Source organism: Bos indicus, chromosome 11 (genome assembly GCF_029378745.1).
Source record: "Bos indicus isolate NIAB-ARS_2022 breed Sahiwal x Tharparkar chromosome 11, NIAB-ARS_B.indTharparkar_mat_pri_1.0, whole genome shotgun sequence".
Classification (NCBI taxonomy): domain Eukaryota; kingdom Metazoa; phylum Chordata; class Mammalia; order Artiodactyla; family Bovidae; genus Bos; species Bos indicus.
In genome coordinates, this window is record NC_091770.1 from 93,328,828 (window position 1) to 93,352,741 (window position 23,914).

Genomic DNA, 23,914 nt, shown 5'->3' on the forward strand with positions numbered 1-23,914 from the left:
TTATTAGCATCATTCTCAATCTTCATCCCTCTTTCACTGAAAAGGTATAAAAATCTTTTCTTTGAGATCCATTCATTAAACAAATATACACCAGACACCTATTATGTGGGGGGAGGTTTAATAAGTTCTGGAAATAGAACCCTGAACAAGACACTGACCTTGCTTTCATGACACTTTCATTCCAGGTTGTTAATTTGTCAATCATAAAATTGGTGGTCATCTCTATGTTTATAGCACTAAGTGGAGGTTTGAACAAAAGAAATAAAGAGTAGAAGTCCATTCTAGGAGATGCAAAATAGGTAAAGACTTCCCTGACAGAAGACTGATATTTCAATGTTTAGGTTTCCATGATGGTTACTTTATATTCCATGGTTTGCCAAAATTTCAACCAGGAATGATGATTGAGTTCCATGGGCTGCCTCTTCACCCTACTTATGGGCCAAAATGTTCAATGCCAAGCATCTTTTGTGTGACCTGAAGGAGTGACACTGCAAACTTTTCCTTATTTACTTTCAGGTTTGTTGTCAGATCTAAAAGGGGCACCAAAGCTTAAACAATTGCAGAGATAGGGGAAAAACCAATCTTTTTATGGGCACGTAAGTTTCCTCTGCCTTTAAGAATCTTAAACACATTAAAAATATTATTGTTAAAAATAAAGACCATAAAATTTTGACTCCTCACATCCTCCTGGTGTGATCAGGAGTCTACTGGCTACCTAAAACCCCTCCCCAAAGCAGTTTGTTTCTCATACTCAGTCTGTCTTAAAATGTCTCACAATACCTATATGTGTAAATTAATTTTCATTACTGAGCATCCTTCATGGAATTAAACTCTCCCAGCCTTCAGCAGTGGAAGGCACAAATGTGAATCATTTCAAGCAGCACGCCTCATTTTAGTACTTGACGATTCCATTTGTTTGCTGATTGGAGGTGGGGCTTCTGTTCCCTCGAGATCTCCTTTCTGGATAGTCTCTCTAGGGTCCTTGACTCGGTGAGAGGGGCTTTCTTTTTTTCCCTTTTTAGTAATGAAGCATGATTACTCTGCAATGTTGTGTTACTTTCTGCTATATAATGAAGTGTATCAGCTACATGTATACATATATTCCTTTCCTCTTGGACCTTCCTCCCACCCCTCTAGTTCATCACAGAGCACCAAGCTGAGCTCCCTGTGCTACACAGCCTGTTCTCACTAGCTACCTATTTTACACATGGTACTGTATATATATGGGAGAAGACAATGGCACCCCACTCCAGTACTGTTGCCTGGAAATCCCATGGATGGAGGAGCCTGGTAGGCTGCAGTCCATGGGGTCACTAAGAGTCAGACATGACTGAGCGACTTCACTTTCACTTTCCACTTTCATGCATTGGAGAAGGAAAAGACAACCCAATCCAGTGTTCTTGCCTGGAGAATCCCATGGACGGAGAAGCCTGGTAGGCTGCAGTCCATGGGGTCACACAGAGTCAGACACAACTGAAGCAACTTGGCAGCAGTGTATATATGTCAATCCTAATCTCTGAATTCATTCATTGCAGCACAATTTACAATAGCCAGGATACAGAAACAACCTTAATGTTCAATGACAGGTTTATGGGTAAAGAAGATGTAGTACATACATACAATGGAATACTACTCGGCCATAAAATGGACAAGACAGGGGCTAGCCTGAGATTACTGAACACAGCATCCAACCAACCTTGCCATCCATGACCCTTCTGATACTCTGAACCTGTTGCTCACACTGGCCCCCATCAGTTCACCTTCTCTACTCATTCTGACCCTCAGGTAATCTTAATCCAGTAACAATGCAGTGCACATAGGAACCCTGTTGGGTGGCTGGATTTACATCTATCCTACAGGTCCCAAACAGACTAGATGAGACTGGGTTCCCCACAACCAGGATAGTTATCGCTGTATTTAAATTTCCAAACTTATTTATCTCCTGTTACATCCTATCATCCAGACCCCCATCTCTAAATTCAACCTTCAATTATTTTAGGTCCCCAATTCAAATAAGGTTAATGTGATATTGACATTAAAACAATTCACACTGGATTACAAGTCACTTCTAACTCTGCATTTTGGTAGTGTCATCTGAGAAAGAAGTGCTTTTGATTGGGATCTGTTCATGGGTGGGTGATGAAGAGTTTCTGGTCACCCCTTCACTATTCAAGGTACTTGCCTTCCTCTTGCTTGGAGCCCTTTTATAAAAAAGCAGGTAGTCAGAAACTTATTCTCTCTCCCACTTAAGACTATTACAGTGTAGACAGCCCTGGCATGGCTGAGGGAAAATGCTTCAAATAAAGTTCATACTTTCAAAGAGATTTTCAGAAGTTTTATATACATAACCAAATCAATATGGTGAATACCAGCTTGCTTTGGACTGTTCACAACCAAGGAAAGCCAATCTAGCATAGCAGGTGGTGATAAAACTCTTCCCAACAAACAAGTGCCTTTGACATTTTTTGAGAAAAATCCACTAAGAGCACTGTCACCCATCCATGACCAAAAATGTGAAGAACAGCAATGACCTCTTTAGGGAATGAGCCAGAGACAACCAGGTAGATGATCAGGGATCCAAAACAGAACTCTAGTGCCAACAGGGATGCTGAGCCAGGCACTCATGGGTGTGTCCAGGCCAAATATGCTGTGTGTCCACAGCATATTTTCTCTAGGACAGCACAAAAGGCTTCAGCTCTGTTCAGGTTTGGGTTCTGGAACTGGAGGATACTAAGCCTGCAGACACAGTAACTCCATGTCTGTAGCTTAGTTGTTCAGGGTTGGGGTAGGGGACAATTTTGTCCTTCCACAAAGTCAACTGGGATGTTGAATAGCAGCTTCATCAGCTCCAGGGGCTTCCCTAATGCCTCAGCTGGGAAAGAATCTGCCTGAAATTCAGGAGACATAGGAGATGCAGGTTCAATTCCTGGGTTGGAAAGACCCCCTGGAGAAGGAAATGGCAACCCACTCCAGTATTCTTGACTGAAAAGTCCCATGGACAGAGGAGCCTGGTGGGCTACAGTCCATAGGCTACTCACAAAGAGTCAGACATGACTGAATATGAGCACATCAGCTCCAGGTCAAGGATCACTCTCTGAGTGAATGTCAAACAGGTAGAGAGTAAGATACTCTTCTGATCTCTTTCCTCATCTACTCAGCCACCAACTTATCCATTGCTTCTTGGTCATTTGGTTCTAGCCTCATCAGCCGAGATGTGTAACTGTGTCCTTAGGAGTGCAGATTACCTTTGTATTGGGAATATAATCTCTATTCTATGATTCCAAGTTGGCATAATTCAGGAATATTTATGCAAATTTTCCTCCAAAATTCACCTCTGATGAATCAGTAGGGAAAGCTAATATTGATTATTCTTGGTCAATTGTAATGCTGACCAAATTTAGTATTTAATTTTTAAATCAAAAATACATTAAATGTTTTATAATATTTTAATTTACACAAGAGAAATTGATATTTAGAGGAGTTAAGTGAGTTGTCTGAGGCCGTACCCTATGGCAGATACAACTTACTTGAGCTCTGTCTTTCCCACATGCTCTTCTCTTACAGCTATGTGGTGCTGAGCCTCAGAAGCAGATTTGATCATGGTTGTCCTTAAATGACTGCAGCCTGAACAAAGAAAACTATGTGATCCTTCACTGGATGTCAAAGAAAATAGATTACTTGGCTTATAACACAAACCTAGGTTCCCTAAACTGAGTACAAATGAGTTTCTGGGAGACATATTTTGACATTGAATGTGACATGCTCCAAATTCAGTGTGGGCAACAGAAGACTCCAGTCCCAGTCTGGACTGAGCAGGTGTCTCCTTGAAACTCATACATGCAGTCAGAAAAATCCATAGACTTTGTTTCAGTGTTTCTAAATCAAGAACAAGCTTTGAGTCCTAAAGTGGAGGAACTGAACTCATATCTGTAGATTGTTTCCTGAAGCAATAAAGGCTACTATACAGTTTCTTCTCCTGATCCACCATTATTACCACCACCAAGAAAAACTGAAAAGAACGCTGAAGGGAAAGTGAGGAAATTAAAGGAAATACATTACAAATCCCAAGCTTTCTACGCTGTGGGAGCCTTGTTAGACAGTATCTTCCAGCAGGTCATAAGAACCCCATTTCTTTCTCTCCATCCTCTAGGAATCACCATTCTGGTCTCTGCTTCTATGAATTTGACTATTTTAGATTCCATTTATAAGTGAGATCATGAAATGTTGTTTTTTTTTTTTAATTTGACTTATTTCACTTGGCATAATGTACAAAGTTCCAGTTATGCAGATGTATAACTTCTCGGGAGGTCCAAAGTATGGCAAGAGGACTATAGTTAAACATACTATATTGTATGGCTTTTCTGGTGGCTCAGATGGTAAAGAATCTGCCTTCAATGCAGGAGACCTGGGTTTGACCCTTGGGTTGGGGAGATCCCCTGGAGAAGGGAATGACAACCCACTCTAGTATTCTTGCCCGAGAATTTCATGGACAGAGGAACCTGATGGGCTACAGCCCATGGGGTCACAAAGAGTTGGACATGACTGTTTAACTAACACACACATACTGTATGCTTGATATTTACTAGTAAAGTGGATAATAAATTACATCTTCTCAACAAACACACACACAAATGGATTAAACTGATAACTATGATGATGAATATGTGAACTTGATTGTAGTGGTTATTTCACAATGTATATACATCAAAATATCAAATATAAACATTAAATATTTACAATGTGTATATGATGATTTTAGCTCAACAGATATGTTTTAAAAAGAACTAATAAATTCCTGAGAAATAAGACTAGAGACATAAGTATTACCAGTTGTGTAGTTTCTCAATCTAATACACAAGATCAAAAATCAAGAATATCGACTCAGAATCCATAATTTATACTAATAAATTGTAAGGGAACAATAACTGTAAAAGAATGCAATCAAGTGGTCAAACATTCACTGAGTATTCATTTCTTGCCAGGCTCAAATGTAGCGATGTAGGATCTGGGGTTTGTGTGAACACACGTGGCTGTTACAAAGATGAGCAAACACCGAGACAAGACTTTCGCCCTGTGCAAGAGTCTCTCCAGGGCCTCCTTCATGTCCCTGTTCCTTAGGTTATGAATAAAGGGGTTCAGCAGTAGAGTGACCACTGTGTACATCACAGAGACAACGGTGATCTTGTCCCTGGAGGTGCTAGATGAGGGGAAAATATACAGCCCAATAATTGTTCCATAATACAGAGACACCACAGAGAGGTGAGAGCCACATGTGGACAATGCTTTGCAGATCCCCTTGGTGGAGGGGACCTTCAGGATGGTGGCCCCGATGCGGCCATAAGAGATCAGGATGCATACTAGTGGGAGGACGATGACGGCCACTCCTGCTGTGAAAATGGCCAGCTCATTGAGGGATGTGTCTGAGCAAGAGAGCTTCAGCAGGGCACCAAGGTCACAGAAGAAATGGGGGATGCTGAGGTCAGCACAAAAGGACAGCCGGGTAAGGAGGAGGGTGTGACACAGGGCACTGGCACAGGAGAGAATCCAGGATGCAGTTACTAGTAAGGTGCACAGCCCCTGTCCCATGATGGTGGTGTAGTGGAGAGGGTGGCAGACGGCCATATACCGATCATAGGCCATCGAGGTGAGCAGGAAATCATCCAGATTAGTAAAAAATAGGAAAAAATACATCTGTGTTACACATCCTGCATAGGGGATGGATTGATCCTGAGTCTGCATGTTCACGAGCATCTTAGGGATGATGACAGATGAGAAGGAGACGTCAGTGAGGGCCAAGTGGCTGAGGAAGAAGTACATGGGGGAGTGGAGGTGAGGGTCCAGCCTGATGAGCAGGAGGATGAGCACATTGCCCAGCACCGTGGTCAGGTACATGCCCAGGAACAGGGCAAAGAACATGCTCTGATGATCTGGCCGGATGGGGAGCCCCAGAAGGAGGAACTCGGACATGCTGCTATGATTCTCCCTGTTGATGCTCTTCTCCTGTCTGCTGGGAATGAAAGGACAGTGAAAGAAGCACATTTTGATTGCAGCAGACATATATAAATGAGTCCTTTCTCTTGGTGAATATGTCAGTGTCTGTCTGCATTGCCATGTCCCTGCAGAAACCCCTAAGATGAATGGTATTACCATGTATAATGAGGGAATTTACCAACCAAGAAGAGTTTGATACAAAGGAGATACTGGCCCAGTGGCATTTTTCCATCACCTCAGTAAACAGAAAGTGTCACACTGTCTTAGCAGAGAAATAGTAAGTTAAAAACCTCCCTAATTTCTCTTCTATTTCTGTACATATAATCAGAGGGTTTAGACCTTCAGGCTGTGACATATTGACGTATTGAAATCTGACTTCAAAGTCCTTTCATATATCAAGTATAAGGAGGATGTTTCATCAACAAATTCTCAAAGGAAAGTGGGTCAAAAATACACAGCCAAGGAATTTCCTGGCAGCCCAGTGCTTAAGACTTCACCTTGCAAGTCAGGGAGTGTGGGTTCAATCCCTGGTCCATGTATAAAGATATCACATGCCTTATGACTAAAAACCAAAACATGAAGCAAAACAATGTGGTAACAAATTCAGCAAAGAATTTAAAAAATGATCCACAGGAAAAAATTTCTTTAAAAATAAATAAGCAAATATAGTCAGTTCCATTATGTATAAAGGCTGAAGAAAGAAGCTTAACTGTCAACTGAGCTCAGAGTATCTTAGAGCTCAATCTTGCAATATCACTGCTCTATGAAGTAAAAATATTACTGGCAGTTACAGTACTTTATAGCAGTTTCACTTCAGTTCAGTTCAGTTGCTCAGTAGTGTCTGACTCTTTGAAACCCCATGAACTGCAGCACGCCAGGCCTCCCTGTCCATCACCAACTCCAAGAGTCCACCCAGACTCACGTCCATTGAGTCAGTGATGCCATCCAACCATCTATCCTCTGTCGTCCCCTTCTCTTCCTGCCCTCTATCTTTCCCAGCATCAGGGTCTTTTCAAATGAGTCAGCTCTTCACATCAGGTGGCCAAAGTATTGGAGCTTCAGCTTCAACATGAGTCCTTCCAGTGAACACCCAGGACTGATCTCCTTTAGGATGGAATGGCTGGATCACCTTGCAGTCCAACGGACTCTCAAGAGTCTTCTCCAACACCACAGTTAGACCCAGAGGGATGGTATGGGGAGGGAGGAGGGAGGAGGGTTCAGGATGGGGAACACATGTATACCTGTGGCGGATTCATTTTGATATTTGGCAAAACTAATACAATTATGTAAAGTTTAAAAATAAAATAAAATTTAAAAAAAAGCATCAATTCTTCTGTGCTCAGCTTTCTTTATAGAAACTCTAACATCTATACATAACTACTGGAAAAACCATAGCCTTGACTAGACAGACCTTTGTTGACAAAGTAATGTCTTTGCTTTTTAATGTACTGTCTAAGTTGGTCATAACTTTCCTTCCAAGGAATAAGCATCTTTTAATTTCATGGCTGCAATCACCATCTGCAGTGATTTTGGAGCCCCCCCAAAAATAAAATCGGCCACTGTTTCCACTGTTTCCCCATCTATTTGCCATGAAGTGATGGGACCAGATACCATGATCTTAGTTCTCTGAATTTTAAGTTTTTTTTTTTTTAATTTTATTTTATTTTTAAACTTTACATTATTGTATTAGTTTTGCCAAATATCGAAATGAATCCGCCACAGGTATACCTGTGTTCCCCATCCTGAACCCTCCTCCCTCCCCATACCCTCCCTCTGGGTCGTCCCAGTGCACCAGCCCCAAGCATCCAGCATCGTGCATCGAACCTGGACTGGCGACTCGTTTCATACATGATATTATACATGTTTCAATGCCATTCTCCCAAATCTCCCCACCCTCTCCCTCTCCCACAGAGTTCATAAGACTGATCTATACATCAGTGTCTCTTTTGCTGTCTCATACACAGGGTTATTGTTACCATCTTTCTAAATTCCATATATATGCATTAGTATACTGTATTGGTGTTTTTCTTTCTGGCTTACTTCACTCTGTATAATAGGCTCCAGTTTCATCCACCTCATTAGAACTGATTCAAATGTATTCTTTTTAATGGTTGAGTAATACTCCATTGTGTACATGTACCACAGCTTTCTTATCCATTCATCTGCTGATGGGCATCTAGGCTGCTTCCATGTCCTTGCTATTATAAACAGTGCTGCAATGAGCATTGGGGTACACGTGTCTCTTTCCCTTCTGGTTTCCTCAGTGTGTATGCCCAGCAATGGGATTGCTAGATCATAAGGCAGTTCTATTTCCAGTTTTTTAAGGAATCTCCACACTGTTCTCCATAGTGGCTGTACTAGTTTGCATTCCCACCAACAGTGTAAGAGGGTTCCCTTTTCTCCACACCCTCTCCAGCATTTATTGCTTGTAGACTTTTGGATGCAGTAGAACATAGGCAAAACACTCTCCGACATACATCACAGCAGGATCCTCTATGACCCACCTCCCAGAATATTGGAAATAAAAGCAAAAATAAACAAATGGAACCTAATTAAACTTAAAAGCTTCTGCACAACAAAGGAAACTATTAGCAAGGTGAAAAGGCAGCCTTCAGAATGGGAGAAAATAATAGCAAATGAAGCAACTGACAAAGAATTAGTCTCAAAAATATACAAGCAACTCCTACAGCTCAACTCCAGAAAAATAAATGACCCAATCAAAAAACGGGCCAAAGAACTAAATAGACATTTCTCCAAAGAAGACATACATACAGATGGCTAACAAACACATGAAAAGATGCTCAACGTCACTCATTATCAGAGAAATACAAATCAAAACCACTATGAGGTACCATTTCCCGCCAGTCAGAATGGCTGAATTTTAAGTTTTAAGCCAACTTTTTCACTCTCCTCTTTCACTTTGATACTAGTACTCAAATTTATCATTCTCCAATATCCTCCAATATTCAACAAAATCCTCTTGTTGAAGAGTTCCCTAATCCAAAATAAAAACAGTTGCTGCCAAGAGGTGTCAAAGAGATATGCCCTGATATGCTTTCTCCTTTCATCTTTAAGAACTAGTAGTAAAGGTATCATAAGCAAGAGCACAGAGAAGTGCTGAGCACCTGTATACACACACACACACACACACACACACACACACACACACACACACACAAATACACACCTGCCATTGGTGTAGGAGACCCAGTTCTTCTCTGAACTTTATGCTCAAGTAATGGAGCTACCTTGGGTAAGAACTGGTTTCGCAGACTCTTTGTAGGACACCTGGAGACTAGATTTATCCACTTCTGTGGTCCTGAACCACTCACCAGCATCAGAGAAAAAAGAGCTAGACCCTCAATTCACCAACATCAGAAATGGAGATATAAAGACTGCTCTGTCCACCAGGGAGTGGACCCAACTGGACAGGGCTCAAAGCTCTACGTTAGAGACATGCATTAAACATGTATTTATTGCTCAGTTTTCTTGTTTATCCCTCCAGGACACATGCCCTAGGGCAGTGGTTCCTAAACTTTGATGTTCCCTAGAATGTGCTGAGGAGCTTATTAAAGATGCAGATCCCAGTGCCATCTCCAGTGACGCTCATTCTTGAACTCTATGGCCAGGGAATTCTGACACACATTGTCCTATGGGCCGACACTGAGAAAGCGGTGTCCTTACGAAGCATGTCATGATGATGCCCTGTGGGTGTGAGCCCAAAGGAGATGTGGAAAGACCCCCTTATTGACCCTTCTTACAAGCTTAAAGTTTCCACTAGTTAAGTCAAAGCTTGGGATGTGAGGATGGAATTTTCTCCCAAGCCGAGATGCCTTCTTAGTTTGTTGCCTTCTAAGTAAATCTGCTTCATGGTAGAGATCCAAATACAATATGAGAAAGTCAAAGTATTTCCCTTGTCTTTTTATTCATTTTTTATACTTCTAAAATGGTTTTTATTCACAAAACTTTATATTTACATTTGTTGTTGTTCTATCAAAGTGTTAGTTGCTCAGTCATGTCTGACTCTTTGCAACCCCATGGACAGTAGCCCACCAGGCTCCTCTGTCAGTGGAATTTTCCAGAGAAGAATATTGGAGTTGTCGTTCAACTCCATTTGTTGTTTTCAGTTGCTAAGCTCTGTCCACCTCTTGCAACCCCATGAACTTCACCATGCCAGGCTTCCCTGTTTTTTGCTATCTTCCAGAGTTTGCTCAGACTTATGTTCATTGAGTCAGTAATGCCATCCAACCATCTCATCCTCTGTCATCCCCTTCTTTTCCTGCCCTCAATCTTTCCTAGCATCAGGGTCTGTTCCAGTGAGTTGTCTCTTCGCATCAGGTGGCCAAAGTATTGGAGTTCAGCTTCAGCATCAGTCCTTCCAATGAATATTCAGGGTTGATTTCCTTTATGATTGACGGGTGCAATCTCCTTGCAGTCCAAGGGCCTCTCAAGAGTCTTCTCCAGCCCCACATTTCGAAAGTATCAATATTCGGAACTCAGTCTTCTTTATGGCCCAATGCTCACATCCGTCCATTACCACTGGAAAACCAATACTTTGACTAAATTACATTTTTTAGAATAGTGATGTCTCTGTTTTTTTTTAATGTTCTATGTAGATTTGTCATAGCTGTTCTTCCAAGGTCAAGTGTCTTTAATTTTCATGACTAGTCACCAAATGAAGTGATTTCTGAACCTAAGTAAATAAAATCTGTCACTGTTTCCACTTTTTCCCCATCTATTTGTCATGAGCAATGGGACAGGATGCCATGATCTTTGTTTTGTGAATGTTGCATTTTAAGCCAGCTTTTTCATTCTCCTTTTCCACCCTCATCAAGGGGCTCTTTAGTTCTTCTTTGCTTTCTGCCATTAAAGTGATGGCATCTGCATATGTGAGGTTGTTGATATTTCTCCCAGCAATCTTGATTCCAGCTGGTGATTCATCCAGTCTGGCATTTTACATGATGCATTCTGTATATAAATTAAATAAGCAGAGTGACAATATACAGCCTTTATGTACTCCTTTCCCATTTTGGAAACCATCAGTTGTTCTATGTCCCATGCTAACTATTGCTTCTTGACCTGCACACAGGTTTCTCAGGAGACAGGTAAGGTGCTCTGGTATTTCCTTCTCTTGAAGAATTTCCCACAGTTTGTTGTGATCTACATAGTCAAAGTCTTTAGCGTACTCAGTGAAAGAGAAGATGTTTTTCTGTAATTCTCTTGATGTTTCTATTATCCAACAGATGTTGGATAATATGTGATGTGATCAGATGTGATTTGATCTCTGGTTCCTCTGACTTTTTATAAATCTAGCTTGGACTTCTGGAAGTTCTTGGTTCACATACTGCTGAAGCCTAGTTTGAATGACTTTGAGTATAATCTTGCTAGCATGTGAAATGAGTGCAGCTGTACTGTAGTTTTAACATTCTTTGGCCTTGCCTTTCTTTGGGATTGAAATGAAAACTTCCATTTTTTAGTCCTGGGGCCACTGGCGATTTTTCCAAATTTGCTGGCATACTGAGTGTAGCAGTTTAAAAGCATCATCTTTTAGGATATATTTGCATAAATGCGATTTATTTTGCATGGTATCTTAGAGCTTTCTTTTCCTAAAATATATTTATTGCAATAATATTTGCAAGTCTACTTCTATGCTTATCAGTGCATAGGATATATATAACATCAATACATTAATCTTATAAATTTTCAAATTTTTAGTTCTCTCTTGCTGAGTTAACTGAGTGATTCTTTAACAAAGGTTCTCTAATTCTTCAATAAGGTAAAACTTTTAAAAATATTATAGTACATCCTGAAGTCTTCTCCTGTGTCAATTGTCTGATCAAGATTACTTTATTATCTCCAAAGCATCCATTTTAACAGGCTGCATTGTCTGAATTCCCCCATGCCTGTGGCTTGCTCCTTTGAAGAGAGAACAACCGAACTTTGAAAATGTCCATGAAAATACATGAAAAATGGAAGTCTAGGTGGAAGCCCATGGAAAGAGAGGCAATAAAGCCAGGCTCTTTTAATCCACCTAAGGAATCATCTAAGTCAGAGCTTATGGAATGAAATAAATAATAATGAGGAAAGTTGCATCATAATATTTTATACATGTATCAAATATCCAAGTCTTTCAAAATATTGTGATTTCCATCTTTATACCCCAAACAGACTAGAGTTGTGGACATCACCACAGCCTTGCATGTCACTCCAGCTACTGGTTACATACTAATTAGTCTTCTGCTTCTGTATAACGTTGGTAAACATATCACATCTTGCATAGTGCAGGCACACACACACACAAAGGGACAAGATGAAAAAACAGGGTAAAAACCTGATGCCAAAAAAGGACACATATGTAGTATGTCGATAAGAGAGATAAAATGAATAGTATAAACTAATCTAAAAGAAGGCCAAAAAGAGGGAAAAGAAAGCAAAAAATCTTTCTCCAAATCTATTTGTACTAAGTGAGCTTTGCAAGGTAGCAGGATTACAAAGTTGATGAATAAAGAACAAAAATCAATGATACTTTATATCCTAGCAGTGAGCACTGAGAATTGAAGTTTTAATATACTAACTAAAATAGTTTAAAAAGCAAAATATGCTTATGGATGAATTTACCAAAATACTTGTATGTTAAAAACCACAAACTCATTCATGGTAAATTTAAAGAGGATGCAAATGAATACAGATACACTTTACACATAGACTGGTTAACTCAATATCATTATGGAGCCAGGTCTCTCCTCCAATTGATAGGGTCAGTGCAATCAAAGGCAGTATATCAGTAACCCATTTGCAGAAACTGATTCTTAATATTACATGGAAGCAAAAGGGAAGACAAGAAAATCTTAAAATGAAAAGGAAACTGTCATACTTAGTTTACCTAATTTCAAATTTTTTATGCTCCATAGCAAGCAAAATAAAAATAATTGCATGAGAATAGGAATATAGATGAATAGAACAGTGAATATTTTGAAATAGATCAATACACAAAAGGTCAATTAATAGTTTTCAATGCACCAAGGCAATTAATGTGGCAAGCATAGTGTTTCAAGAAATGGTACCAGCATGCTTCAGTATCAATATGTCTTAAGTGCACATGGACTCTTGTGCTGCTCTGCATGCAAAACATAACTGAAAATGGGTCAAATGAGTAAGAACTATAACTATAAAACTATTTTGAAGAAAACTTTGGACAAAATTTTGGTAAATGTAGGGTAGGCAGTATATTCTTAAATAGGACACAAAAGTCATGAACACTAAAAGGAAAAGAGAAGAATCTTGATTTCAAAAAAATAAAATGTATTTGCTATTCCAAAGAAACTTTTTAATAAAAATTTATTGGGCTACAGTTGCATAACAATGCTGTGTTATTTTCTGATCTCAGAAAAATGAATCTGCCATATGTATATATATCTATAGCCCTGTTTTTTGAATTTCCTTCCCATTTAGGCCACCACAGAGCTTTGAGCAGAGTTCCCTGTGCTGTACAGTAGATTCTCATTAGTATTTATTTAATGCACAATAGTAAATGTCCATTGACAGAGGAATAGATACAGAAGAAGTGGCACATATATACAATGGAATATTATACAGTCACAAAATGCAACAAAATTGTGCCATATGCCAGCATGTGGATGGGTCTACAAAGTATCTGGGTCTGACATACAGAGTAAAGAGAAAATTAAATATTGTATGTTAATGTCTATACATGGAATCTAGAAAACTGGTAGTGAGAAACTGATTAGACAGGCAAGAATAGAGATGCAGACATAGAGAATGAATTTCTGGACACAGTTGAAGGAGGAGTTGCTGTTATTCAGTCACATGTCTGACTTTCTGCAAGGCCATGGACTGCAGCATACCAGGCTCCCCTGTCCTTCACATAGTATGCTCACAGGAAAGGAGAGGGTGGAAAAAACTGAAAGAGTACCACTGACATACGTACACAACCATGTGTAATTAGATTGCTAATGAGAAACTGCTACATAGCACGGGAAACTCAGTGCGGTACTCTGTGATGACATAGAAGGCTGCAAAACATGGGGATGGGAGGGAGGGAGGCTCAAGAGGGAGAGAATATATGTGCTTATACCTGTTTCACACTATGGTATAGCAAAAAAAAAAATTGCAGAGAAATTATCCTCCAATAAAAAATAAATAACAAAGTAAATAAATTTTTGAAAAAGAAATAAGTTCCCAGGATATAAGGGGAGAGACTAAGTACTACCAGCTATATATTCTCAGCCTTATAGACAAGATCAAAAATCAAGAACATAAACTCAAAATTCACAGTTTATGCTAATGAACTGTTAGTAAATAGACAATAATTGTAAAGGAATGCAATTCAACTATCAAACATTTACTGAATATTTATTCAATGCTGGGATCAAATCTAGGGATATAGGATCTGAGGTTCTGTGAACACACGTGTCTGTTACAAAGACAAGCAAACATCATTGAGACAAGACTTTTGCCCTGTGCAAGAGTCTCTCCAGGGCCCTCTTCATGTCCCTGTTCCTTAGGCTATAAATGAAGGGGTTCAGCAGTGGAGTGACCACTGTGTACATCACAGAGGCAATGGTGCTCTTGTCCCTGGAAGTGCTGGATGAGGGGAAAAAATACAGTCCAATAATTGTTCCATAATACAGAGACACCACAGAGAGGTGGGAGCCACATGTGGACAATGCTTTGCAGATCCCCTTGGTGGAGGGGACCTTCAGGATGGTGGCCCCGATGTGTCCATAAGAGATCAGGATGCATACTAGTGGGAGGATGATGTCGGCCACTCCTGCTGTGAAAATGGCCAGCTCATTGAGGGATGTGTCTGAGCAGGAGAGCTTCAGCAGGGCACCAAGGTCACAGAAGAAATGGGGGATGCTGTGGTCAGCACAAAAGGACAGCCGGGTCAGGAGGAGGGTGTGACACAGGGCGTTGGCACAGGAGAGAATCCAGGACACAGTTACTAGTAAGGTGCACAGCCCCTGTCCCATGACGGTGGTGTAGTGGAGAGGGTGGCAGATGGCCATGTACCGATCGTAGGCCATCGAGGTGAGCAGGAAATCATCCAGACCAGTAAAAAATATGAAAAAATACATCTGTGTTATGCACCCTGCATAGGGGATGGATTGACCCTGAGTCTGCATGTTTATCAGCATCTTAGGGACAGTGACAGATGAAAAGGAGATGTCAGTGAGGGCCAAGTGGCTGAGGAAGAAGTACATGGGGGTGTAGAGTCGAGCGTCCAGCCTGATGAGCAGGAGGATGAGCAGGTTGCCCAGCACCGTGGTCAGGTACACGCCCAGGAACAGGGCAAAGAACATGCCCTGCTGCTCTGGCCGGATGGGCAGTCCCAGGAGGAGGAACTCTGACATGCTGCTCTGGTTCTCCCTCTTCATGCTCCTCTCCTGTCTGCTGGGAATGAAAGGACAGTGAAAGAAGCACATTTTGATTGCATCAGGTGTATATAAATGAGTCCTTTCTCTTGATGAATATGCCAGTCTGTCTGCATTGCCATGTCCCTGCAAAAAGCCCTAAGATGAATGGTATTACCATGTATAATGCAGGAATTTACCAACCAAGAAGACAGTTTGATACAGAAAAGAAAATGGCTCAGTGGCATTTTTCCATCATCTCAATAAAGAGAAATTATCACAATGTCTTAGCAGAGAAATAGTAAGTTTAAAACCTCCCTAATTTCTCTTCTGTTTCTGTACATAAAATCATAAGGCTGAACCTTCAGGTTGTGACATACTGACCTACAGAAATCTGACTTCAAAGTCCTCTCGTATGTAAAGTATAAGGAGGACATTTCAACAATGTGTATGTTTCAACAGAGTATAAGGAGGATGTTTCCTTCGAATTCTTGAAGGAAAGTGGAGCAAAAATGCACAGCCAAGGAATTTCCTGGCGATTCACTGCTTAGACTTCAACTTCCAAGTCAGGGGGTGTGGGTTCAATCCCTGTTCCAGGTATAAAGATATCACATGACTTACAGCTAAAAACCCAAACAGGAAACAAAACAATATGGTAACAAATTCAGCAAAGAATTTTAAAAATGATCCACATAAAAAAATTCTTTAAAAATAAATAAGCAATAAATAGCCAGTTCCATTATGTATAAAGTTGAAGAAAAAGAAGACGCTTACCCATCAACTGAACTTAGAGTATCTTAGAGTTCAATTTTGCAATATCACTGCTCTACGAACTAAAAAATATTACTAGCAGTTGTATGTATTTTTACTGGTACTCATATTTATCATTCTCCAATACCCTCCTGATTCAACAAAATCCTCTTGTTGAAGAGGTCTCTAACCCAAAATAAAAACAGTTGCTGCCAAGATGTGTCAAAGAGATATGCCCTGATATGCCTTCTCCCTAGTCTTTAAGAACTAGTAATAAAATGTATCATAAGCAAGAGCACAGAGAAGTGCTGAACACCAGTATACAGATACACACACACATACCACACACATACACACACACACACACACACACACACACACACACACACACACCTGCTATTGGTGTAGGAGACCCAGTTCTCTGAACTTTAAGCTCTAATGATCTAGCTGCCTTGAGTAAGAACTGGATTCTCAGAATTCTGTAGGACAACTGGAGACCAGATTTATCCACTTCTGTGGTCCTGAATCACTCACCAGCACCAGAGAAAAAATAGCTTGATCCTTAATTCACCAATGTCAGTAATGAAGACGTGAAGTCTGTGCTCTGTCCACCAGGGAAGGGATGCAAGGGAACAGGGCTCCAAGTTCTTGGTTAGAGACATTAAACATGCATTAAACATGTATTAATTGCTCAGTTTTCTTGTTTCTTCCTCCAGGACACATGCCCTAGAGCAGTGGTTCCTAACTTTAATGTCCCCTAGTATCCCCTGGTGAGCTTATTAAAGATGCAGATCACAGCTCCAGCTCCAGTGACATTCATTCTTGAACTATGTGGCCAGGGAATTCTGATGCAAGTGGTCCTAAGGGCCGATGGTGAGAAAACTGTCCTTAGGAAGAATGTCATGATGAGGCCCAGTGGCTGTGAGCCCAAAGGAGATGAGGAAAGAACTCTTTACTGACCCTTCCTACTAGTTTAAAGTTTCCCCTAGCTAAGTCAAAGCCTGGGATGTGAGGATGGAGTTTCTCCCAAGCGGAGATGCCTTCTTAGTTTGTTGTCTTTCAATAAATTAAAGCTCAACATTCAGAAAACTAAGATCATGGCATCCAGTCCCATCACTTCGTGGCAAATAGATGGGGAAACAGAGGAAACAGCAGCTGACTTTATTATTCTGGGCTCCAAAATCACTGTAGATGGTGATTGCAGCCATGAAATTCAAAGATGCTTACTCCTTGGAAGGAAAGTTATGACCAACCTAGACAGCATATTAAAAAGCAGAGACATTATTTTGTCAACAAAGATCTGTCTAGTGAAGGCTATGGTTTTTCCAGTAGTCATGTATGGGTGTGAATGTTGGACTGTAAAGAAAGCTGAGCGCCAAAGAATTGATGCTTTTGAACTGTGGTGTTGGAGAAGACTCTTGAGAGTCCCTTGGACTGCAAGGCGATCCAACCATTCCATCCTAAAGGAGATCAGTCCTGGGTGTTCATTGGAAGGACTGATATTGAAGCTGAAACTCCAATCCTTTGGCCACCTGATGCAAAGAGCTGACTCATTTGAAAAGACCTTGATGCTGGGAAATATTGAGCACAAGAGGAGAAGGGGACAACAGAGGATGAGATGGTTGGATGGCATCACTGACTCAATGGACATGGGTTTGGGTGGACTCTTGGAGTTGGTGATGGACAGGGAGGCCCAGCATGCTGCGGTTCATGGGGTCACAAAGAGTTGGACATGACTGTGTGACTGAACTGAGCTGAACTGAAATCTAGTTCATGGTAGAAATCCAAATACAATATGAAAAAGTCAAAGTATTTCCCCTGTCTTTTATTCATTTTTTATACTTATAAAATGGTTTTTATTCATTAAATTTAGTATTTATATTTATTGTTGTTCTATCAAAGTGTTAGTTTCTCAGTCATGTCTGACTCTTTGCAACCCCATGGACAGTAGCCCACCAGGCTTCTCTGTCAATGGATTTCTCCAGGCCAGAATATTGGAGTTATTGTTCAACTCCAGTTGTTCATTTGCTAAGCCGTGTCTGACTCTTTGCAACCCTATGCCAGGCTTCTGTGTTTTTTGCTATCTCCCAGAGTTTGATCAGACTCACGTTCATTGAATTAGTAATGCCATCCAGTCATCTCATCCTCTGTCATCCCCTTCTTTTCCTGCCCTCAATCTTTCCCAGTATTAGGGTATTTTCTAATGAGTTGGCTCTTTGCATTGGGTGGCCATAGTATTGGGGTTTCAGCATCAGTCCTTCCAATGAATATTCAGGGTTGAGTTCCTTTAGGATTAACTGGTGTGACACATTGCTGTCCAAGGGATTCTCAAGGGTCTTCTCCAGCACATTTGGAAAGTATCTATTTTCTGCACTCAGTCTTTTTTACGGTCCACCTCCAGCATATGGACATGACTACAGGAAAACCATAGCATTGACTAAATTACCTTTGTTGGAGAAGTAATGTCCCTACTTTTTAATATGCTATGTAGATTTGTTATAGCTGTTCTTCCAAGGTCAAGTGTCTTTAATTTTCATGACTGCAGTCACCGAATGAAGTGATTTTGAACCCAAGAAAATAAAGTCTGTCACTGTTTTCAATTTTCCCCCATCTATTTGCCAAGAAGCAATGAGGCAGGATGCAAGGATCTTTGTTTTGTCTATGTTGAGTTTTAAGCCAGCTTTTTCATTCTCCTCTTCCACCCTCAACAAGATGCTCTTTAGTTCCTCTTCACTTTCTGCCATTAAAATGGTGTCATCTGCATATGTGAGGTTGTTGATGTTTCTCCCAGCAATCTTGATTCCAGCTAGTGATTCACCCAGTCTGGCATTTCACACGATGCATTCTGTATATAAATTAAATAAGCAGGGTGACAATATACAGCTTTATGTACTGCTTTCCCAATCTAATCAGTCGGTTGTTCCATGTCCCATGCTAACTATTGCTTCTTGACCTGCACACAGGTTTCTTAGGAGGCAGGTAAAGCGGTCTGGTATTCCCATCTCTGAAGAATTTTCCAGTTTGTTGTGATCTACACAAAGACTTTAGCATAGTCAATGAAAGAGACGTAGATATTTTTCTGTAATTCTCTTCTTTTCTATTATCCAACAGATGTTGGTGATTTGATCTCTGGTTCCTCTGCCTTTTCTAAATCTAGCTTGGACTTCTGGAAGTTCTTGGTTCACAAAGTGCTGAAGCCTAGTTTGAATGGCTTTGAGTATAATCTTGCTAGCATGTGAAATGAGTGCAGCTGTACTATAGTTTTAACATTCTTTGGCCTTCCTTTCTTTGGGATTGAAATAAGAACTGCCCTTTTCTAGTCCTGGGGCCACTGGCAATTTTTCCAAATTTGCTGGCATACTGAGTGCAGCAGTTTAAAAGCATCATCTTTTAGGATGTATTTACATAAATGGGATTTATTTTGCATGGTATCTTAGAGCTTTCTTTTCCTAAAATATATTTATTGCATTAATACTTGCAAGTCTACATCTATGCTTATCAGTTCATAGAATATATATAACATCAATACATTAATCTTAAATTTTTAAATTTTTAGTTGCTCTCTTGTTGAATTAACTGAATGATCCATTAACACAAAATCTCTAATTCTTCAATAAGGTAAAACTTTTAAAAATATTATAGTACACCCTGAAGTCTTCTCCTGTGTCAGTTGTCTGATCAAGATTACTTTATGATCTACAAAGCATTAATTTTAACAGGCTGCATTGTCTTAGTTCTCCCGTGCCTATGGCTTGCTCCTTTGAAGAGAGAAAAACCGAACTTTGAAAATGTCCATGAAAATACACGAAGAATGGAAGTCTAGGTGGAAGCCCATGGAAAGAGAGGCAATAAAGCCAGACTCTTCATTCACCAAAGGAATGATCTAAGTCAGAGCTTATGGAATGAAATAAATGAATAATGAGGAAAGTAAAATCATACTATGTTATACATGTATCAAATATCAAACTCCTTCAAAATATTGTGATTTCCAACTTTACATCCCAAACAGACTAGAGTCGTGGACATCACCACAGCCTTGCATGTCACTCCAGCTACTGGTTACATACTAATTAGCCTTCTGCTTCTGTATAATGTTGGTAAACATATTACATCTTGCATAGTGCAGGCACACACACACAAAGGGACAAGATGAAAAAACAGGGTAAAAACTAGATGCACAAGAAAAGACATATATGTAATAAGTCGATAAGTAGATGAAATAAATAGTATAAACTAATCTAACAGAAGACCAAAAAAGAGGGCAAGAAAAACAAAAAATCCTTCTCTAAATATATTTTTACTAAGTGAATTTTGCAAGGTAGCAGCATTATAAAGTTGGTCAAAAAAGAACAAAAATCAATGATATTTTATATCCTAGCAGTGAGTACTGAGAATTGAAAATTTTAATATACTATTCATAACAGTTTAAAAAGTAAAATATGCATATGAATGAATTTACCAAAATACCAGTAAGTTAAAAACTACAGACTAATTCATAGTTAATTTAAAGAGAATACAAATGAATAGAGATACACTTTGCCCATAGACTGGATAACTCAATATCATCATGGAGCCAGGTCTCTCCTCCATTTGATCTATAGGGTCAATGCAATCAAAGGCAGTGTCCCTCACTGTGAAGAAACTTTTCATCCTTTACCTAGATGTTTTATCATCAATGCTGTATAGATGGAGAAGTCTTGAGGCTACTGTAAGAATAAGACTGAAAACCAGAGGCAGGAGGCTTAAGTCCAAATCCTGAGAACACCTGACTCCAGGGAACATTAATCGACAAGAGCTCATCCAAAAGCCTCCATACCTACACTGAAACCAAGCTCCACACAAGGACCAACAAGCCCCAGGGCAAAACATACCACGCAAATTCTCCAGCAAGACAAGAACATATTCCTGAGCTTCAATTAACAGGCTGCCCAAAGGGTGATGGCACCCCACTCCAGTACTCTTGCCTGGAAAACCCCATGGACAGAGGGGCCTGGTTGGCTGCAGTCCATGGGGTCGCGAAGAGTCGGACATGACTGAGTGACTTCACTTTCACTTTTCACTTTCATGCACTGGAGAAGGAAATGGCAACCTGCTCCAGTGTTCTTGCCTGGAGAATCCCAGGGACGGCGGAGCCTGGTGGGCTGCCGTCTATGGGGTCGCACAGAGTCGGACGCGACTGAAGCGACTTAGCAGCAGTAGCAGCAAAGTCACTCCAAACCCACTGACATCTCATAACTCATTACTGGACACTTCACTGAACTCCAGAGAGAAGAAATCCAGCTCCACCCACCAGAACACCAAAACAAGCTTCCCTAATCAAGAAACCTTGACAAGCTACCTGTCCAACCCCACCCACAGTGAGGAAACTCCACAATGAAGAGAACTCCACAAACTGCCAGAATACAGAAAGGCCACCACAAACACAGCAATATAAACAAGATGAAGAGGCAGATAAATACCCAGCAGGTAAAGGAACAGGATAAATGCCCACCAAACCAAACAAAAGAGGAAGAGATAGGGAATCTACCTGATAAAGAATTCCGAATAATGATAGTGAAAATGATCCAAGAACTTGAAAACAAAATGGAGTTACAGATAAATAGCCTGGAGACAAGGATTGAGAAGATGCAAGAAAGAGGGTCGGACATGACTGAGTGACTTCACTTTCACTTTTCAATTTCATGCATTGGAGAAGGAAATGGCAACCCACTCCAGTGTTCTTGCCGGGAGAATCCCAGGGATGGGGGAGCCTGGTGGGCTGCCATCTATGGGGTTGCACAGAGTCGGACATGACTGAAGTGACTTAGCAGCAGCAGAAGAAATAAAAAGGAGTCAATATATAATGAATAATGCAATAAATAAGATCAAAAACACTCTGGAGGGAACCAACAGTAGAATAACAGAGGCAGAAGATAGGATAAGTGAGGTAGAAGATAGAATGGTAGAAATAAATGAAACAGAGAGGAAAAAAGGAAAACAAATTAAAAGAAATGAGGACAATCTCAGAGACCTCTGGGACAATGATAAATGCCCCAACATTCGAATCATAGGAGTTCCAGGAAAAGAAGACAAAAAGAAAGACCATGAGAAAATACTTGAGGAGATAATAGTTGAAAACTTCCCTAAAATGGGGAAGGAAATAATCACCCAAGTCCAAGAAACCCAGAGAGTCCCAAACAGGATACACCCAAGGCGAAACACCCTAAGACACATATTAATCAAATTAACAAAGATCAAACACAAAGAACAAATATTAAAAGCAGCAAGGGGAAAACAACAAATAACACACAAGGGGATTCCCATGAGGATAACAGCTGATCTTTCAATAGAAACTCTTTAGGCGATGAGGGAATGGCAGGACATACTTAAAGTGATGAAAGAAAATAACCTACAGCCCAGATTATTGTACCCAGCAAGGATCTCATTCAAATATGAAGGAGAAATCAAAAGCTTTACAGACAAGCAAAAGCTGAGAGAATTCAGCACCACCAAACCAGCTCTCCAACAAATGCTTAAGGATCTTCTGTAGACAGGAAACACAGAAAGGGTGTATGAACCCAAACCCAAAACAATAAAGTAAATGGCAACGGGATCATACTTATCAATAATTACCTTAAACGTAAATGAGTTGAATGCCCCAACCAAAAGACAAAGACTGGCTGAATGGATACAAAAACAAGACCCCTATATATGTTGTCTACAAGAGACCCACCTCAAAACAAGAGACACATACAGACTGAAAGTGAATGGCTGGGAAAAGATATTCCATGCAAATAGAGACCAAAAGAAAGCAGGAGTAGCAATACTCATATCAGATAAAATAGACTTTAAAACAAAGGCTGTGAAAAGAGACAAAGAAGGACACTACATAATGATCAAAGGATCAATCCAAGAAGAAGATATAACAATTATAAATATATATGCACCCAACATGGGAGCACCACAATATGTAAGACAAATGCTAACAAGTATGAAAGGAGAAATTAACAGTAACACAATAATAGTGTGAGACTTTAATACCCCACTCACACCTATGGATAGATCAACTAAACAGAAAATTAACAAGGAAACACAAACTTTAAATGATACAATAGACAAATTAGACCTAATTGATATCCATAGGACATTTCATCCCAAAACAATGAATATCACCTTTTTCTCAAGTGCACATGGAACCTTCTCCAGGATAGATCACATCCTGGGCCATAAATCCAGCCTTGGTAAATTCAAAAAAATTGAAATCATTCCAAGCATCTTTTCTGACCACAATGCAGTAAGATTAGATCTCAATTACAGGAGAAAAACTATTAAAAATTCCAACATATGGAGGCTGAACAACACGCTGCTGAATAACCAACAAATCACAGAAGAAATCAGAAAAGAAACCAAAATATGCATAGAAGTGAATGAAAATGAAAACATAACAACCCAAAACCTGTGGGACACTGTAAAAGCAGTGATAAGGGGAAGGTTCATAGCAATACAGGCATACCTCAAGAAACAAGAAAAAAGTAAAATCAATAACCTAACTCTATACCTAAAGCAACTAGAAAAGGAAGAAATGAAGAACCCCAGGGTTAGTAGAAGGAAAGAAATCTTAAAAATTAGGGCAGAAATAAATGCAAAAGAAACAAAAGAGACCATAGCAAAAATCAACAAAGCCAAAAGCTGGTTCTTTGAGAGGATAAATAAAATTGACAAACCATTAGCCAGACTCATCAAGAAACAAAGTGAGAAAAATCAAAGCAACAAAATTAGAAATGAAAATGGAAAGATCACAACAGACAACACAGAAATAC

General features: G+C 40.0%; 2 protein-coding genes across 2 annotated transcripts; both read right to left on the bottom strand.

The window, feature by feature from the left end:
• Positions 1-4,831: 4,831 nt before the first annotated feature.
• Positions 4,832-6,797, bottom strand: LOC109565631 (olfactory receptor 1J4-like). The gene has a single exon (XM_019969534.2). The coding sequence runs from the start codon at positions 6,148-6,150 to the stop codon at positions 4,969-4,971; it is 1,182 nt and encodes a 393-aa protein (XP_019825093.2). The 5' UTR covers positions 6,151-6,797; the 3' UTR covers positions 4,832-4,968.
• Positions 6,798-14,141: 7,344 nt separating this feature from the next.
• On the bottom strand, positions 14,142-15,958 carry LOC109565864 (olfactory receptor 1J4-like). The gene has a single exon (XM_019969819.2). The coding sequence runs from the start codon at positions 15,435-15,437 to the stop codon at positions 14,448-14,450; it is 990 nt and encodes a 329-aa protein (XP_019825378.2). The 5' UTR covers positions 15,438-15,958; the 3' UTR covers positions 14,142-14,447.
• Positions 15,959-23,914: the final 7,956 nt, after the last annotated feature.

Coding starts and splice junctions, on each gene's coding strand:
- LOC109565631 (XM_019969534.2), bottom strand. CDS start 6,150: ATGGTAATACCATTCATCTTAGGGGTTTCTGCAGGGACATGGCAATGC.
- LOC109565864 (XM_019969819.2), bottom strand. CDS start 15,437: ATGTGCTTCTTTCACTGTCCTTTCATTCCCAGCAGACAGGAGAGGAGC.